Here is a 12842-nt window from a genome sequence, read left to right on the forward strand (position 1 = left end):
CTTCACTTTGTTATTTTTTCCGTTGGCTCATTCCAGGAGACATAGCTTATCTACCGTTCTGACGCGCATACGAAATAACTACTTACAGGCGTTTTCTAGGAAAACGAGTCACCAGCCGCAAACTGAGAAAACACGAACTTTTTTATAGTAGTGGCTCACCCTTCGCACATACAGCCAGAAAGAGTCTCACCGTTGCTGCCTCAACTTCTTGACCTGATACCCCCCTCTTCGAAGCGAAAAAATGTTCTCAACCAGGTAACACACGATTGGGGAGATAGCCAGCGGAGGGGAAGCACATACACTCGTATGAATGCATACCGACTTCTCCTTAGATTTAAATCCGATGACTATAGAGTAGCACACTTGCATACGCATGTTATGTCACACGTTTGTCCTGCTCACCTCTGTGTGTTTTCACTTTTTCATGCACTCTTAGGAGCGAGTACGACCGGGGAGTAAACACCTTTTCGCCAGAAGGCAGACTTTTTCAAGTGGAATACGCGTTGGGCGCTATAAAGGTAGGTGCAAGAGGGAGGAAAAAAAAAAAAAAGAAGAAGAAAAGAGTGAGATGGGATGGTATATGAGATGAGGTCATCAGGGGCCTAGCACTAACTTGCAGAATTTTCAAAAATGTCCACATAGAGTGTATCCGAGTGAGGGAATGCCTCTCCGGTTGGGCATCCAAATTGGTCTGTGGCTCCGCTTAGTGCGAGTCCACTTTGTGTGACTCCACTCTGTGTGCTCCCACGTCTGTCCATTTTGTACCCCCTCCCCCATTTGACAGCTGGGCAGCACGGCAGTTGGTATCTGCGTGAACGATGGAGTAATCTTGGCCTCGGAAAGAAGAATCGCCTCTGCATTAATAGAAAAACATTCAGTGGAGAAGCTGCTGCCGATAGATGACCACATAGGATGTGCCATGAGTGGACTCATGGCCGACGCAAGGACACTCATAGACTATGCAAGGGTTGAGTGTAATCATTACAAGTTCATATATAATGAAAATATAAACATAAAATCCTGTGTAGAATTAATATCGGAGTTAGCATTAGATTTTTCCAACTTGTCTGACAATAAAAGGAAGAAAATTATGAGCAGGCCATTTGGAGTTGCGTTGTTGATAGGAGGGGTCGATAAGAATGGGCCTTGTCTTTGGTACACGGAACCGTCTGGAACGAACACGAGATTTTTAGCTGCTTCCATTGGGTCTGCTCAAGAAGGGGCCGAATTATTGCTACAAGAAAATTACAATAAAGATATGACCTTTGAGGAAGCTGAGATTTTGGCGCTCACCGTTTTGAGGCAGGTGATGGAGGATAAGCTATCTTCCTCCAACGTGGAAATTGCCGCTGTTAAGAAGTCTGACCAAACCTTTTACAAGTACAACACGGAGGACATCTCCAGGATCATCGAGGCGCTGCCGTCGCCCATCTACCCGACGATCGACATGACGGCCTAGGGGGGAAGAGGTGAAGAGGTAAAGATACAAAGCTGCAGAACGGCCGAGCGACACGAAAGAATAGCCCTGCGGGGCTAAACAAAACAGCGCACAAAGATAATGCCCCTTCGCAGGGAAAAATCGACAAACGAATGAGCAGCATCGCGAGGATAGAAACTCTGCGGGCGCGTTCCCCGAGCTGAGCGAGTCCAGAAGGGAGATGTTATGTAACAAGTGGACAAGTGTTCCACTGCGTCGGTTGGACATTTGGCCACTTCGCCGTTTTATCCATCCATTGTTATTATTACTTTTTTTTTTTTTGCAAAAAATGTCCCATTTCGCGCCTGTGTAAGAACATTCACAAACGTGCCCTCCTGCCCAACTTGACACTTTTTTAATTTTTTTAAGAAGTGCATATTTTGAAATTGCACCGCGGGAAGGGATGTTTATACGAGCAGAAAGGACACCTCCCGTTAGTCATTTTTATTGTCGTATTATTTCTGTCATGTCTTTATGGAGGAGCCCCTCGTGTGGGCGTACTTGCGCCGTAAAAAAGTTACAAACACGACAGGGGGGAGAAAGGGCGAATGTTACCATTTCCTGGCGCACAAGAAGGAAAGCACATCACGGTGCCATGTGTGTGCACATGCGTCTATGTATACATATATACGTATATATTTATATATAGGTACCCCCTTGAACGGCGCGCTCTCCTACGTGGTTGCCGATGGAGTTCCCCCGTTTTTTCTCCCAATCCGTTCGCGGCACACATCACTCCATTATGAACGGATTGTGGATATTTTTAGCCAGCTGCGTCGATTTGACAAGATCGTCATAACTAATTTTATAATGTTTCATAAAATCTTTGTTCGACGTTTGCAGAAGCATTTTCAAATTGATCGGTGGGATGTTGGGTTTATAAACCAACTCGTTAAATCTTCTGTTAAAGTCAGCATAATTGTGTATCCTGAGCAACTCTTTGTAGTAAGTGATATAATTGTCATAGTATAAATTCATGTAGGCAATGTGTCTGGGGATTATTCTTAAGCGGAAGCTGTAACTAAAATATTGTGGAAAGGAGAGAGTATCTCGAAAGGTTTTGTTCATATGTCTGATAAGGTATAAGAGTTTGGGTCTGATGGTTCTGTACACATTGTAGGTGAATATCCTTGGGTACTTTTTGATAAATGCCTTTAAATCTTCCTCTTCTATGGTTTCATGCAGGTGTAGCAATTCTTTATATTTTTTTTTTAAATTTCCAAAGGCATAAAATTGTGGGAGATTATACAGAATATGCACCAATTCTTCGTAGTCATATTTTAACTCATTTCTGTAATGAGTTATTCTTTTGAGGATGGTGTTTTTATTTACTAAAGATAACCTCGGAGATGTTTTAATAATTTTTTTTATCATTTCTAAGTTCAGCCCCTTTTTCAGCACTTGGTTCGTGGTTATTATTTCCTCTCCCTTTGCGTTAAAATTTATTTCTTCTCTTTTTATTTTATTTTCTTCCACATGGCATTTTTCGAAAAAGCATTTTAACTCTTCTGCCGTCTTGAAATGGTTCATAAAAAAAAATTCAACATCATCGTAGTGTTTTAGGAAGTAGTCGAATTTGTCCTCCAGGGGGGAAGCCTCGCTTATGCTGTTTATGGAAATTTCAGGGATTGCTCCGTCGTCGGTTTTGTCGTTGGCGCTTTGATTATCGGCAGTTTCATCATCTGTGGTTTCGTCATCGACGGTTTCGTCATCGGCGGTTTCGTCATCGGCAGTTTCGTCATCGGCAGTTTCGTCATCGGCGGTTTCGTTATCGGCAGTTTCGTCATCGGCGGTTTCGTTATCGGCAGTTTCGTCATCGGCGGTTTCTTCATCGGCGCTTGGATCATTCACAGTTGCTTCGTCAGCAGTTGGTACACCCCCGTCGGCGTCGCCCAAGGAGGCAGCCCGCGCCATATACGCCCTCCGGCGCCTATCCCTCTCGCGCTTCCGTTCCGCCTTTCTCAACTTCTTCCTCTGCCGTATGCTGAGGTGCATCTCGCTGCCCCCCCCCATGTTCTTGTACTTCTCCATCTGCATAAAATCAACGGTGTCTTTGTTTCGAATAAAATAGTCAATGGCCTTTTCCAGGTTCCCGAAAATGAGGAAAAAAACAGCCGACTGGTCATGACACTCGGGGAAAAAAAAAAAACGAACATCTATTTGGATAAATCTGAAGATAGAATAAATATCGAAATTAAAATAATCCTTTGCTTTCAATTTATTTACAATATCCAGGAAAAAATTTTTATCCTTCTGTAACATGGCTAGTAAGTTTTCTTTATACCCTATGGCATAATTTTCGTAGCTTTTTAATTCTTCATTTTTTTTTTTGGCCAACTTGGATAATCTGATAAATTTACAGTTAAAGTTTTTTAATCTAAATTGTAAGGCCCACTTGAATGCGTTCAGAAATCGGTCTGGGATTTCATGGATTATTTCGCTTTCTTTCCCGTGGAAATCATTTCCCAATATGGTGTTGTCTACTTTTTTTACCTTCCTCAGATTGTCTATGTATTTCTGCGTCTTGGCGAACAGCTGGGTTTTGCTTCGCCCACGTTCCAGCCGTGTGTATGCAGGTGGCGCGCTGGATGCGGTGCATTCGGAAGGAGGACCCTCGCACAGAGGATTGACAAAGGAATTGTCAAGCAACCTGCCAAGTGAGCTGCCAACCGAACCGCAGCGTGGGGCTCTCAAATAAAATAACTCCCGTCTGCGCCTTCCCCCGTAGGATCCCCTTACCACGCGCACAGTATGGATAACATCTGGGGATTTAAATGGGCCCCCATTCTCGCTGCTAACCTTGTCTTTGTTCTTCCTCATGATGTTGCCACAAAAAATCCTTTCGCGCCTAACGTAACATGCAAATGTGTTCAATTTTGTAATTACTAGTAGGAGGAAAATGTATTTATTCATTTCCTTGGGGGTTCTTCTAACTCATTGGGAGGGCTCATAAACTACGTTCTTGTTTAAATAGCTGAAGAGTTACAAAATTCTTATTAAAATAGAAAAAAAAAAAAAAAAAAAAAAAAAAAAAAATGGCAGGGGAGGCGTCCGCCAAGCCAAGGAATGCCAATCCAGAGGGGAACAATACACAAAGAACAAAACTACTCGTCACATTATTTTACAAAAAAAAAAAAGAAAAAAAAAAAAAATTGGAACATCTAACGCTCAAGGGCGAAAATGAAGCCTAAGAAGATAACCCCCCGATAGAATGCATCACAAGAGGGGGCAACAGAAATAATGAGTTTATATAAAAGAGAAACAGGAATATACCAAAGCCCCTTGTCAAGCATCAATGTTCAAAATGGAAAAGCTTCCAGAATTTGAAAGATGCGAAAGAGTAAATGTTCGTTCTGTTTAGAAGCGGTGGAGGAAAAGAACAAAACCTGGGGGAGGGAAGAGAAAAAAAAAAAAAAATTTGACATGTGTCCACGCGAAGGCGTACAAAGTGAAGCCATCACATTCGTGAAATTGAAAACACCACATGCCGTTACTGAGGAGCATGTGAAAATTTTTAAGTGCCCTATTTTATGTCATCCAAAGAATAGCAGAAGTCATGGCAAAAAGCTGTTTGCATCAGCTGAGGTGATAACTAGCTTGGGAAGACTTTCCAAATCGTGATTATTCAGAAAAGTGACAGACTGGATGGGGGGAATGGCGAGTCGATCCTATGCTTCGCGTTAACATGTCGTGCCCATGACCGGTGCGATAAAGTGGGACGGGAATACGTTTCAAGAAGTGGAAGCGAAAAGGTGAAGCAAAAAGGTGTAGGAAAAAAATGTAGTAGAGAAAACACAGTAGCAGAAATGAAGTAGCAAAAATACAGGAAAAAAATAACATCGCTGCCCCTTAACATGTGGAAGGAGAAGAACTGAAGGCTCCCCACCCCGAGGACACGCAGATTGTTCTACGCCCGGAATACCCCTCACCCAGTGGTGGGAAAATGCTCAAGTACGCACGCAAGCTAAATAAAAAGCTGATTTACAAGCTACACGTACAGAATGACAAAGTTGTAGAAATGCCCATGTTTCTGGTGGACAACCTGTATTTGAGGAACATAAAGGAGTTACTTATTCTGTTAAACAATGCCATAACGTTCAATAGGAAAGAGTTTTTGGAAAACTACAAGAGGGTATTACTAACGGATAGAGAGAGCAATGGCAAGTGTTTTGATCACTCGAAGGGGAGGGAAGAGAAGAATGGATATAATGGTGGTGGATTTGTTGCGCGGGAATGCACACCACCTCATTGTAGTCACTCCCTTTTTGAGGGTGAAGTGAATGGTGGAACTGACCTAAATGGCCATCAGGGACACGCGCTGGAGAGGCAGCACCAGACGATGCAAGCTGGTTCGATTTTTAAAAATGCACATATATCGCCAGGTGGTCGTGAGAGCCGCTACAAATACGACAATGAAGAGTACGACGAGTTAATTACGCACTTGTCGGAAGTGTGTAAGGACGCCTCCGGCTCGCATGTGTTCGAAGCGCACGAAGTGGAAGATGCGGATGAGGCAGACGAAGCGGAAGAAGCACACGAAATGCACAAAGTGCACGAAGCAGATGAGGACGACCCCCCCGCACAGGAATATTCACTAATTGGCTACCTACCAAATGAGTTCTTTTTCAAGTCCCTCAAGCAGAGAGTACTGTCACTGAAAGATTACCTCTCCTTTAGTGACCTCTTCTCCTTTATTCACCTATTCAGTCGAATCAACGACACAGGTATGATGAAAATCCTGGGGGAGCAGTATATACAGAAGCAACAGAAGGAAAAGGACAAGCGGGTTAACAACAAACAAGTGGTGAATTTACTAAATATATTCCTCAAATTGAATTACAAAAGGAACAGCACGAATCATATTGTTGACAATCTGGTGGAAAGCATGAATGTAAACGTTTCGACTCATGACTTGAAATTGGCAGCACTAGGTTTTGCATGCTTGTCCAGATTGAATCTATACAACATGGCCTTTTATTGCTACGTGGACACTTTCTTGAGGAACTTGGATAAATGTTCCCACTTGTGCTGTTCGATGGTACTTCACTGCTTGGGGTACTATAAGCACTATTGGGCCACAAAGAGGAGGGAGCTATTGGAGCAGGCTAGGCTTCTTAGGAAGTCAGCAGGTGGTCAGTTCGGGGGGACACAGTCCCCAGGGTGCGATGCCTCTCGTGGAGCTGAGAGGATAATCACAACGCGCTGCGGAAATGTTAACCGCCTATCCTTGCAGCTGAACAGAGAAAAGGCGCACCTGATTGAAGAGCTGGAGAAGGGGATGATCGATCAGTTGGTTGAGATGGAGTTGGGATCCATTTCGGAGAAGTCGATCAGTAGCATATTTCATTTTTTCTTTCTGTCAAAAAGGGGCGTCTCAACTGGGGACGTGGGTGGGAGTGGCAACCTTGGCGAGAACCGCAACGAAAGAGACCACCTCCTATTGGGGAAGCTGGTGCACATTCTGATTACGAAGAAAGTAAACTTCGATCAGCCGAGGCGATTGCTGATGTGCTGCTACCCCCTGATCATCCACAGGTATTTCTCCAACATACAAATATCGTCCTATTTCGTGATGCAATGCGCTAAACTGATCAGGCGCCTCAAGGAGAAGAAGCACCTGGACAATTTGCTCTTTGTGTTGACAGGCTTCACACAAAATCAGATGATATTTTACCAAAACAGGAGTAAGAACAAAACGGCTCCACGAATATATTTGGACAAAAAAAAAAACAAACTGCACAATTTTAAGATTGAAAATAAGTACATCGATATGTTGGAGAAATGTGAATATGAAGTGAATGTGCTCGAGAGGGGACCCACAGAAGAACCCGTCAGTTGCAGGTCAGCCATTCTATACATCTTTAGCGAGTTAACCAACTTAAATTACCAATTAAATAAGGACCAGATTGTTCTGTACTTGCAACTCTTCTCCAGTTTTGACATCAAGCTAAGTACCGACATTAAGAAGAAGTTATTTCGTCTAGTAATGGACTCCAAAAATCAGTTAAGCAGTTTGGCCCATGTGATACTTCAGCTAGCCATTCAGATTTATGGCATTTCCAGCACCTACCTGAAGACAATCGCTTTGCAGTTTTTTGAAAAAATGGACCACGAGTTGGGCAAATTACACAATATAGGAACGAACAATGAAGAGCTTCTTTTTAGGTGCATAATTTGTGGCCATGACAATGATAGCGCGATGGAGAAGTACTCCTATCTGTGCGATTTAGAAAAACTGGGTGACATCCTTTTCGTCTTCGACCAGATAGATATTCATAACAAGGACTTCATATCGAACGTTTCAAATTTGCTTTGTGCGAATAATTTCTTCCTTCTAACGCATCGAAGGAGTAACTTCAGCTCGTTCGTTCATCTGCTGCACTATTTAGGCAGCTTACCAGTCGACATAGATTCGGTTAAGAAATTGATCAACTTTGTTTTCACATGTGTGGCGGCGTATGTGGATTTATCCTACCGGAAATATGTACAGCGCGCATGGGAGCGACAGAAAATGGAAGAACATAACGTGAATGGGTCTTCTCAAGAGGTCAATACGTCGCTCCGTGATGATCCCCATACAAGTAGTTCCTCCCAGACGGAGGAGGATCCCTCTTTTTTCGAAGTGGACCATGCTTTCATAAAAGGCAGAATCTACCTCAAAGATTTGATCCTTTTGCTGGACGCGATTCGTATTTGGAAGGCCTACGATTTGGTTTCCCTGCTAGGAAGCGTGACTAACATGGTAGGGGCGCGTGCCCATGTATGCACGTCTACGAGGATATGTCTTTACATTTTCCTCTACACATTTACCGCTAAACATCTGCCGCTACACATTTTCCGGTGCTACCTCCGCCCCTCTGGCAGATAAATTCCGAAGCGATACAGGCCCTGTCCGATGAGGATGTCGAACTGGTGAATTACATTTTCATCGACATGGGTCTGATGAACAAGTGCTTGCTGGACGAGGCGAGGTAATACCGCGGCGGGCGCAAAGTGAGGGTGGCTGTTAAAAGGGGGTGGAAAATGATGCGAAAATGGTGAAAAAATGGTGAAAAAATGATGAAAAAATGATGAAAAAATGATGCGAAAATGCGACTACAAGATGGGTGCCTTTCGGCCCATCCCACTAACCCCCTCTTTTCCACACCCCTTCAATTCAGGCGCCGGGGACTCACCATCGGAATGAACTCGTGACAAGCGCGCACGCAGGTGCATGTAAGTACACGCAAGTACACACAATCACGCTTACATTACATTCGAACACGTCTGCAAAATGGCAAGACATGTATGATGCAACTCGTGCGTGCATCCTGTGAAAGCGTTCTCGTGCCCGGTTTGGGAAGTCATATGGAAGGCTGCTATGCGAAGCTTAAGAAACAGAAAACTACCCCTTCTCCAAAGCGCATAACAGACTTAAATTTCGCTGAAATATATTCCTGCAGTACTCATCGCAGTTATCCTCTCTCATGCTGAACAAATCATATTCTCTGTAGTTTACGATGACATTCCATAGATGTTCCTTTTCGATGTATTTTTTTAATCGTCTTATGAAGACTGTGCAGATAATATTTTTCAATTTGTAGCTTTCCAAAAACATTTTTTTTATTTTAAAAATCCTGAAAAGGAAAAGGAAAGATTCCGTGTAGCAGCTCAGCTCTAGCAGCACCAAGCTGAGAAGGAAGTTTCCCCAAAGGTGGTGATTATTCAGATTAATGGTTAACTTAATGCAGTTAAAGAAATCATATATCCACTTAGTTTTGTACACACTAGAATTTAAAAAGGAGATCTTATCCACTATATGTTTTTCCTTATCACTTAGTGAGAACCAATAATCTTCATATCGTTTCCCATTTTTATTTCCTTCCATTTTTAGGTTACTAGAATTTTCCACTGGAAAAATTTTGTCCTTTTCTTTCTCTAAAATGTAGTTCCTTTGTTTTGGGTTAGCTCCATTGGGCTCCTTTCCTTCTACATGTTTATTCGGACTCACTTTGGTAGCGGCGGTGTGCTCATTTGTTGCCTCAAATTTGTCCAGTTCACTCAGGTAGACGTAGCTGCATGGACTCGATCCCGAATCGAAGGTGAAATAATGTTTTAAAAAGTTGTAGTACTTACTATTTTCTTTGTAAATTTCTAAAGCTTCCATAAATTTCTGGTCAGACCAAATTAAATTCTGCTTCCTCGTCGTAATATTTCCAATGTGCGTCTGGACAGAATTATTTCTAAAATTGAACTCAATTAGGGATGACAAGTGGGGAAGATTTAAGAACAAATATTTTTCTTTGTACTTCACATTTTCTTTGCTCATAAATCTTTTGCAGGAAAATAGGAGGACATCCAGGCGTGTTAGCAGCAGACTGTCTACCTCACAGGGGATGTTTTTTCCCCATTGTTTTTGGTCCATTAAACTCTTTTCACTTAACTTGGTCGACAAGAACCCCAGCTTGTCATTTTTTACGTGATCTTCAGGACCCTTCCACTGCAGAGTTAGGAAGAAGTGAAACTGGTACCTCCCCAGGAGGTCTTCAAAATGATAGCGGATGTATTCTCTATCGTCGAATATTCTCGCTCGTATGTTCATTCCTACGAACCTGTCTAGGTTTTCTTCCAGGCGCAGGCCTTGCATGTCTAGGCTGTCCACAAATTGGAACTTACTGATAAATTGGAAGGGCAAGCAGGCATACACGTGGTGGTCGCGAGGGGAGCCGGGTTCGCCTGGTCTTCTCGGTTCGCTTGGTCCGCTTGGACCGATTCGATCGCTTCCCTTACTTCGCCGTCTCCACTTACTACGGTGAAGACCGCTCCTTCCCCCACCGTCGCTATCCTCTCTGCTGCCACAACTCACTGTTTGTGATTTTTCCATTACGTCGATGGACCTGCTGCCGCTGCTCCCATCTGTATCATTCCTCACCGAAAAAAGTCTAACATGAAAGAACTTGTGCTTTGAATCGGCCTTATAAATCCATCCCTTCACGATTGAATCAGCACTTATGTTGTGCAAAAATTCTTTCTTCCCTTCTCTTCCGAATGTTATTCGTCTTTTACATTTCGCCATTTCCTTTCTTTCAAGTCCCCCCCCGATGTCGTCAATCACAAACACGCTGCCTGTGCTGTGGGTGCGTCGTCTGTTGCTAACACATCCGTAGTTTATGTAAAATGCTTCATCCGCAAAGGGGACGAGCGAAATGTCGCAGAAACCAAGGTGATCTTTGTTGTCAACTTCGTCTTCGACGCAATTCTTTAGGTCTCCGTTTGCGCTAAAGTGGCTGCTCCCGTTGGAGCAGTTTCTGCCACTGAAGTGGCTTCTACGACATCTAGCTGTTTCATCGCTCCTGTAGCTACAATCGCTACAGCCGCCAACTTCGCTAACCTCTCTTTCGTTAGTGTCCCCCCCTTTGTCCCCTCTCACCGCGCCCTCCCACACCTTCGCTCGTCTGGCATTAGCCCCCCTGTCCGAGTACTTCCCTCTGTGGGGGCTGTTCCCGATCATCTTTGCGTCCGTTTCGTAGTACTTTCTACTTCTCTTCCCGATTCGGCTGCGCTTGTCCGTTGGGGTTATACGTGGGCTGCCACGTGGCTTACTACGGGGACTACTATGAGGGCTACTACTTTCAGAAACACTCGTATCGCCCCCAACACTGCCAATCGCATCGCTGCCCACACTGCCATCTGCACTATCACTAGCCCAGCTGATGTCCCACCCAAGCGCATTACCCGCATCCCCAACGCTTTCCCGTTTGCGGGGTCTCCTCGAGATTACACTCGGTGGTGTGACTGTACTGACCGCATTGATTTCACTGATATGCCCCACCGCATCGGAATGTTCACCTCGGGACGCCCTCCCTTCGGCGTACCTCTCCATAGCCGCCTGGACCAAGGCGGAACTCACATAATTGCTGTCAATATAATCATAATACCCATTTGTGAATGGGCTGTAGTTATTTAGAAATAATTTACATATAGAACCGATTCTGTTTTTTTGTTCCAACAAATTGAAAGACGTCTCTACTTCTGTCACCAAGGAGTTGCATAGATCCTTTATGTCATTTGGGACTTTCCCATTTTGACAAGAAAAATTTAACCTTTCCCTTCCTCTCTGTGGTTCCTCCTTTTTTTTACTATAAAAAAAATCATCAGTGTATTTTCGAAATAGTGGGAACTCCTTCTTTAATTCTTCTAGGAACTGTTGATATGCTTTTTGTTCTTTGTATTTCATTTTGTTTTCGCCTTTGTAACTTTTTTCTGTTTGGGGTAGCTGGGGTGACGTTCTGTTGCTCTGGGGGGCTATGTGCATAGTCTGGACAAAAGTATGCCGGAAGGGGACGGCAGTAGGTAAACGCGAAAGGAAACAAGAAGTACCCAATTCAGGAGAAGACAGACAAATGTGTAATCACACAAATGGGGGAAAAAAAAAATAGAAAAACAAACAAGTGAATAAACAAACGAACAGGAAAACAAACCAACAGGAAAACAAACAAACAGGAAAAGAAACGAACAGGAAAACAAACGAACACGTAAACAAACCAAGACGAAAACAAACCAACACGAAAAAAAAACCAAGACGAAAACAAACCAAGACGAAAACAAACCAACACGAAAACAAACAAATACGAAAACAAACGAATGATTCTTGCAAGTATCTATATAAGAAGGGGGGACACAAAAACAAATGGGCCAACTGGGGGGCGGGGACACTCACACCATTGTTCAGTGAGTCAAAGGCGTCAATTGAATTAGGCAGGTGGGGGAAGCGGCAGGCAGGTGACGACCAATAAATTGTCCAATTAGCGATCCGTTCACTGTTTGGCCCAATTTTGAAAAAGGTGAGTGCATTGCCAGATGGACCAACGCAACGGAATGTCAACAGGAAGGCTTCGTACGTATAGATACGTGAAGGTAATGGCACATTCTAACTAAGAATATACTATAAAGGCGATAAGGCGGACGGATTACATATGCGACTGGGAGGTGAGTCATAAAGGAATGGGAAGTTTTACATTCTCATTGTTCGTTTCATTTTTCCCCAAGCTGGAATCTTAACACCCGTGCTGCGTGCTTCTTATCATGCTCCGTTGTTTTCTACACACAAATTATTTTTTACATTTTTCTGTTTTTCCCCTCGTGGATACTCTCCTGGGTTATTCCAATGTTGTGCATATCACTTGCACACAATTTAGGAAATAAAATAAAAGATAATCATGTAACAGAATGGCGAAGCAGCAACTCTCGCAGAAGCGGAGTGAGCACTGACTAGCTTGTTCCCTCAATGTATCCTTTCGCGCTTGTCACTATGTGCGCACAGATTTGCGACATAACTAACTAATGCATCAAAAGGGAGAAAAAAAAAAAAAAAAAGTGATAAATT

The 12842-nt window shown here is 43.4% G+C and overlaps 4 protein-coding genes across 4 annotated transcripts; 2 read left to right on the top strand and 2 right to left on the bottom strand.

Annotated features, from left to right (window-relative positions):
• Positions 1-310: 310 nt before the first annotated feature.
• Positions 311-1459, top strand: C922_04279 (20S proteasome subunit alpha 5; the record flags this gene model as incomplete). The annotated part of the gene is made up of 3 exons (XM_008819864.1): positions 311-354; positions 437-518; positions 785-1459. 3 exons carry the CDS (start codon positions 311-313, stop codon positions 1457-1459), a joined length of 801 nt encoding a protein of 266 aa, XP_008818086.1.
• A 750-nt stretch (positions 1460-2209) lies between these two features.
• On the bottom strand, positions 2210-4390 carry C922_04280 (hypothetical protein; the record flags this gene model as incomplete). The annotated part of the gene is made up of 1 exon (XM_008819865.1): positions 2210-4390. The coding sequence occupies one exon, from the start codon at positions 4388-4390 to the stop codon at positions 2210-2212; it is 2181 nt and encodes a 726-aa protein (XP_008818087.1).
• A 1030-nt stretch (positions 4391-5420) lies between these two features.
• On the top strand, positions 5421-8452 carry C922_04281 (hypothetical protein; the record flags this gene model as incomplete). Its single annotated transcript, XM_008819866.1, has 2 exons — positions 5421-8219; positions 8342-8452. The coding sequence occupies 2 exons, from the start codon at positions 5421-5423 to the stop codon at positions 8450-8452; spliced, it is 2910 nt and encodes a 969-aa protein (XP_008818088.1).
• A 409-nt stretch (positions 8453-8861) lies between these two features.
• Positions 8862-11693, bottom strand: C922_04282 (hypothetical protein; the record flags this gene model as incomplete). The annotated part of the gene is made up of 1 exon (XM_008819867.1): positions 8862-11693. The coding sequence occupies one exon, from the start codon at positions 11691-11693 to the stop codon at positions 8862-8864; it is 2832 nt and encodes a 943-aa protein (XP_008818089.1).
• Between the last annotated feature and the right edge of the window lie 1149 nt (positions 11694-12842).

The sequence above is a fragment of the Plasmodium inui genome (assembly GCF_000524495.1).
Source record: "Plasmodium inui San Antonio 1 unplaced genomic scaffold supercont1.21, whole genome shotgun sequence".
In the NCBI taxonomy this organism is placed as follows: domain Eukaryota; phylum Apicomplexa; class Aconoidasida; order Haemosporida; family Plasmodiidae; genus Plasmodium; species Plasmodium inui.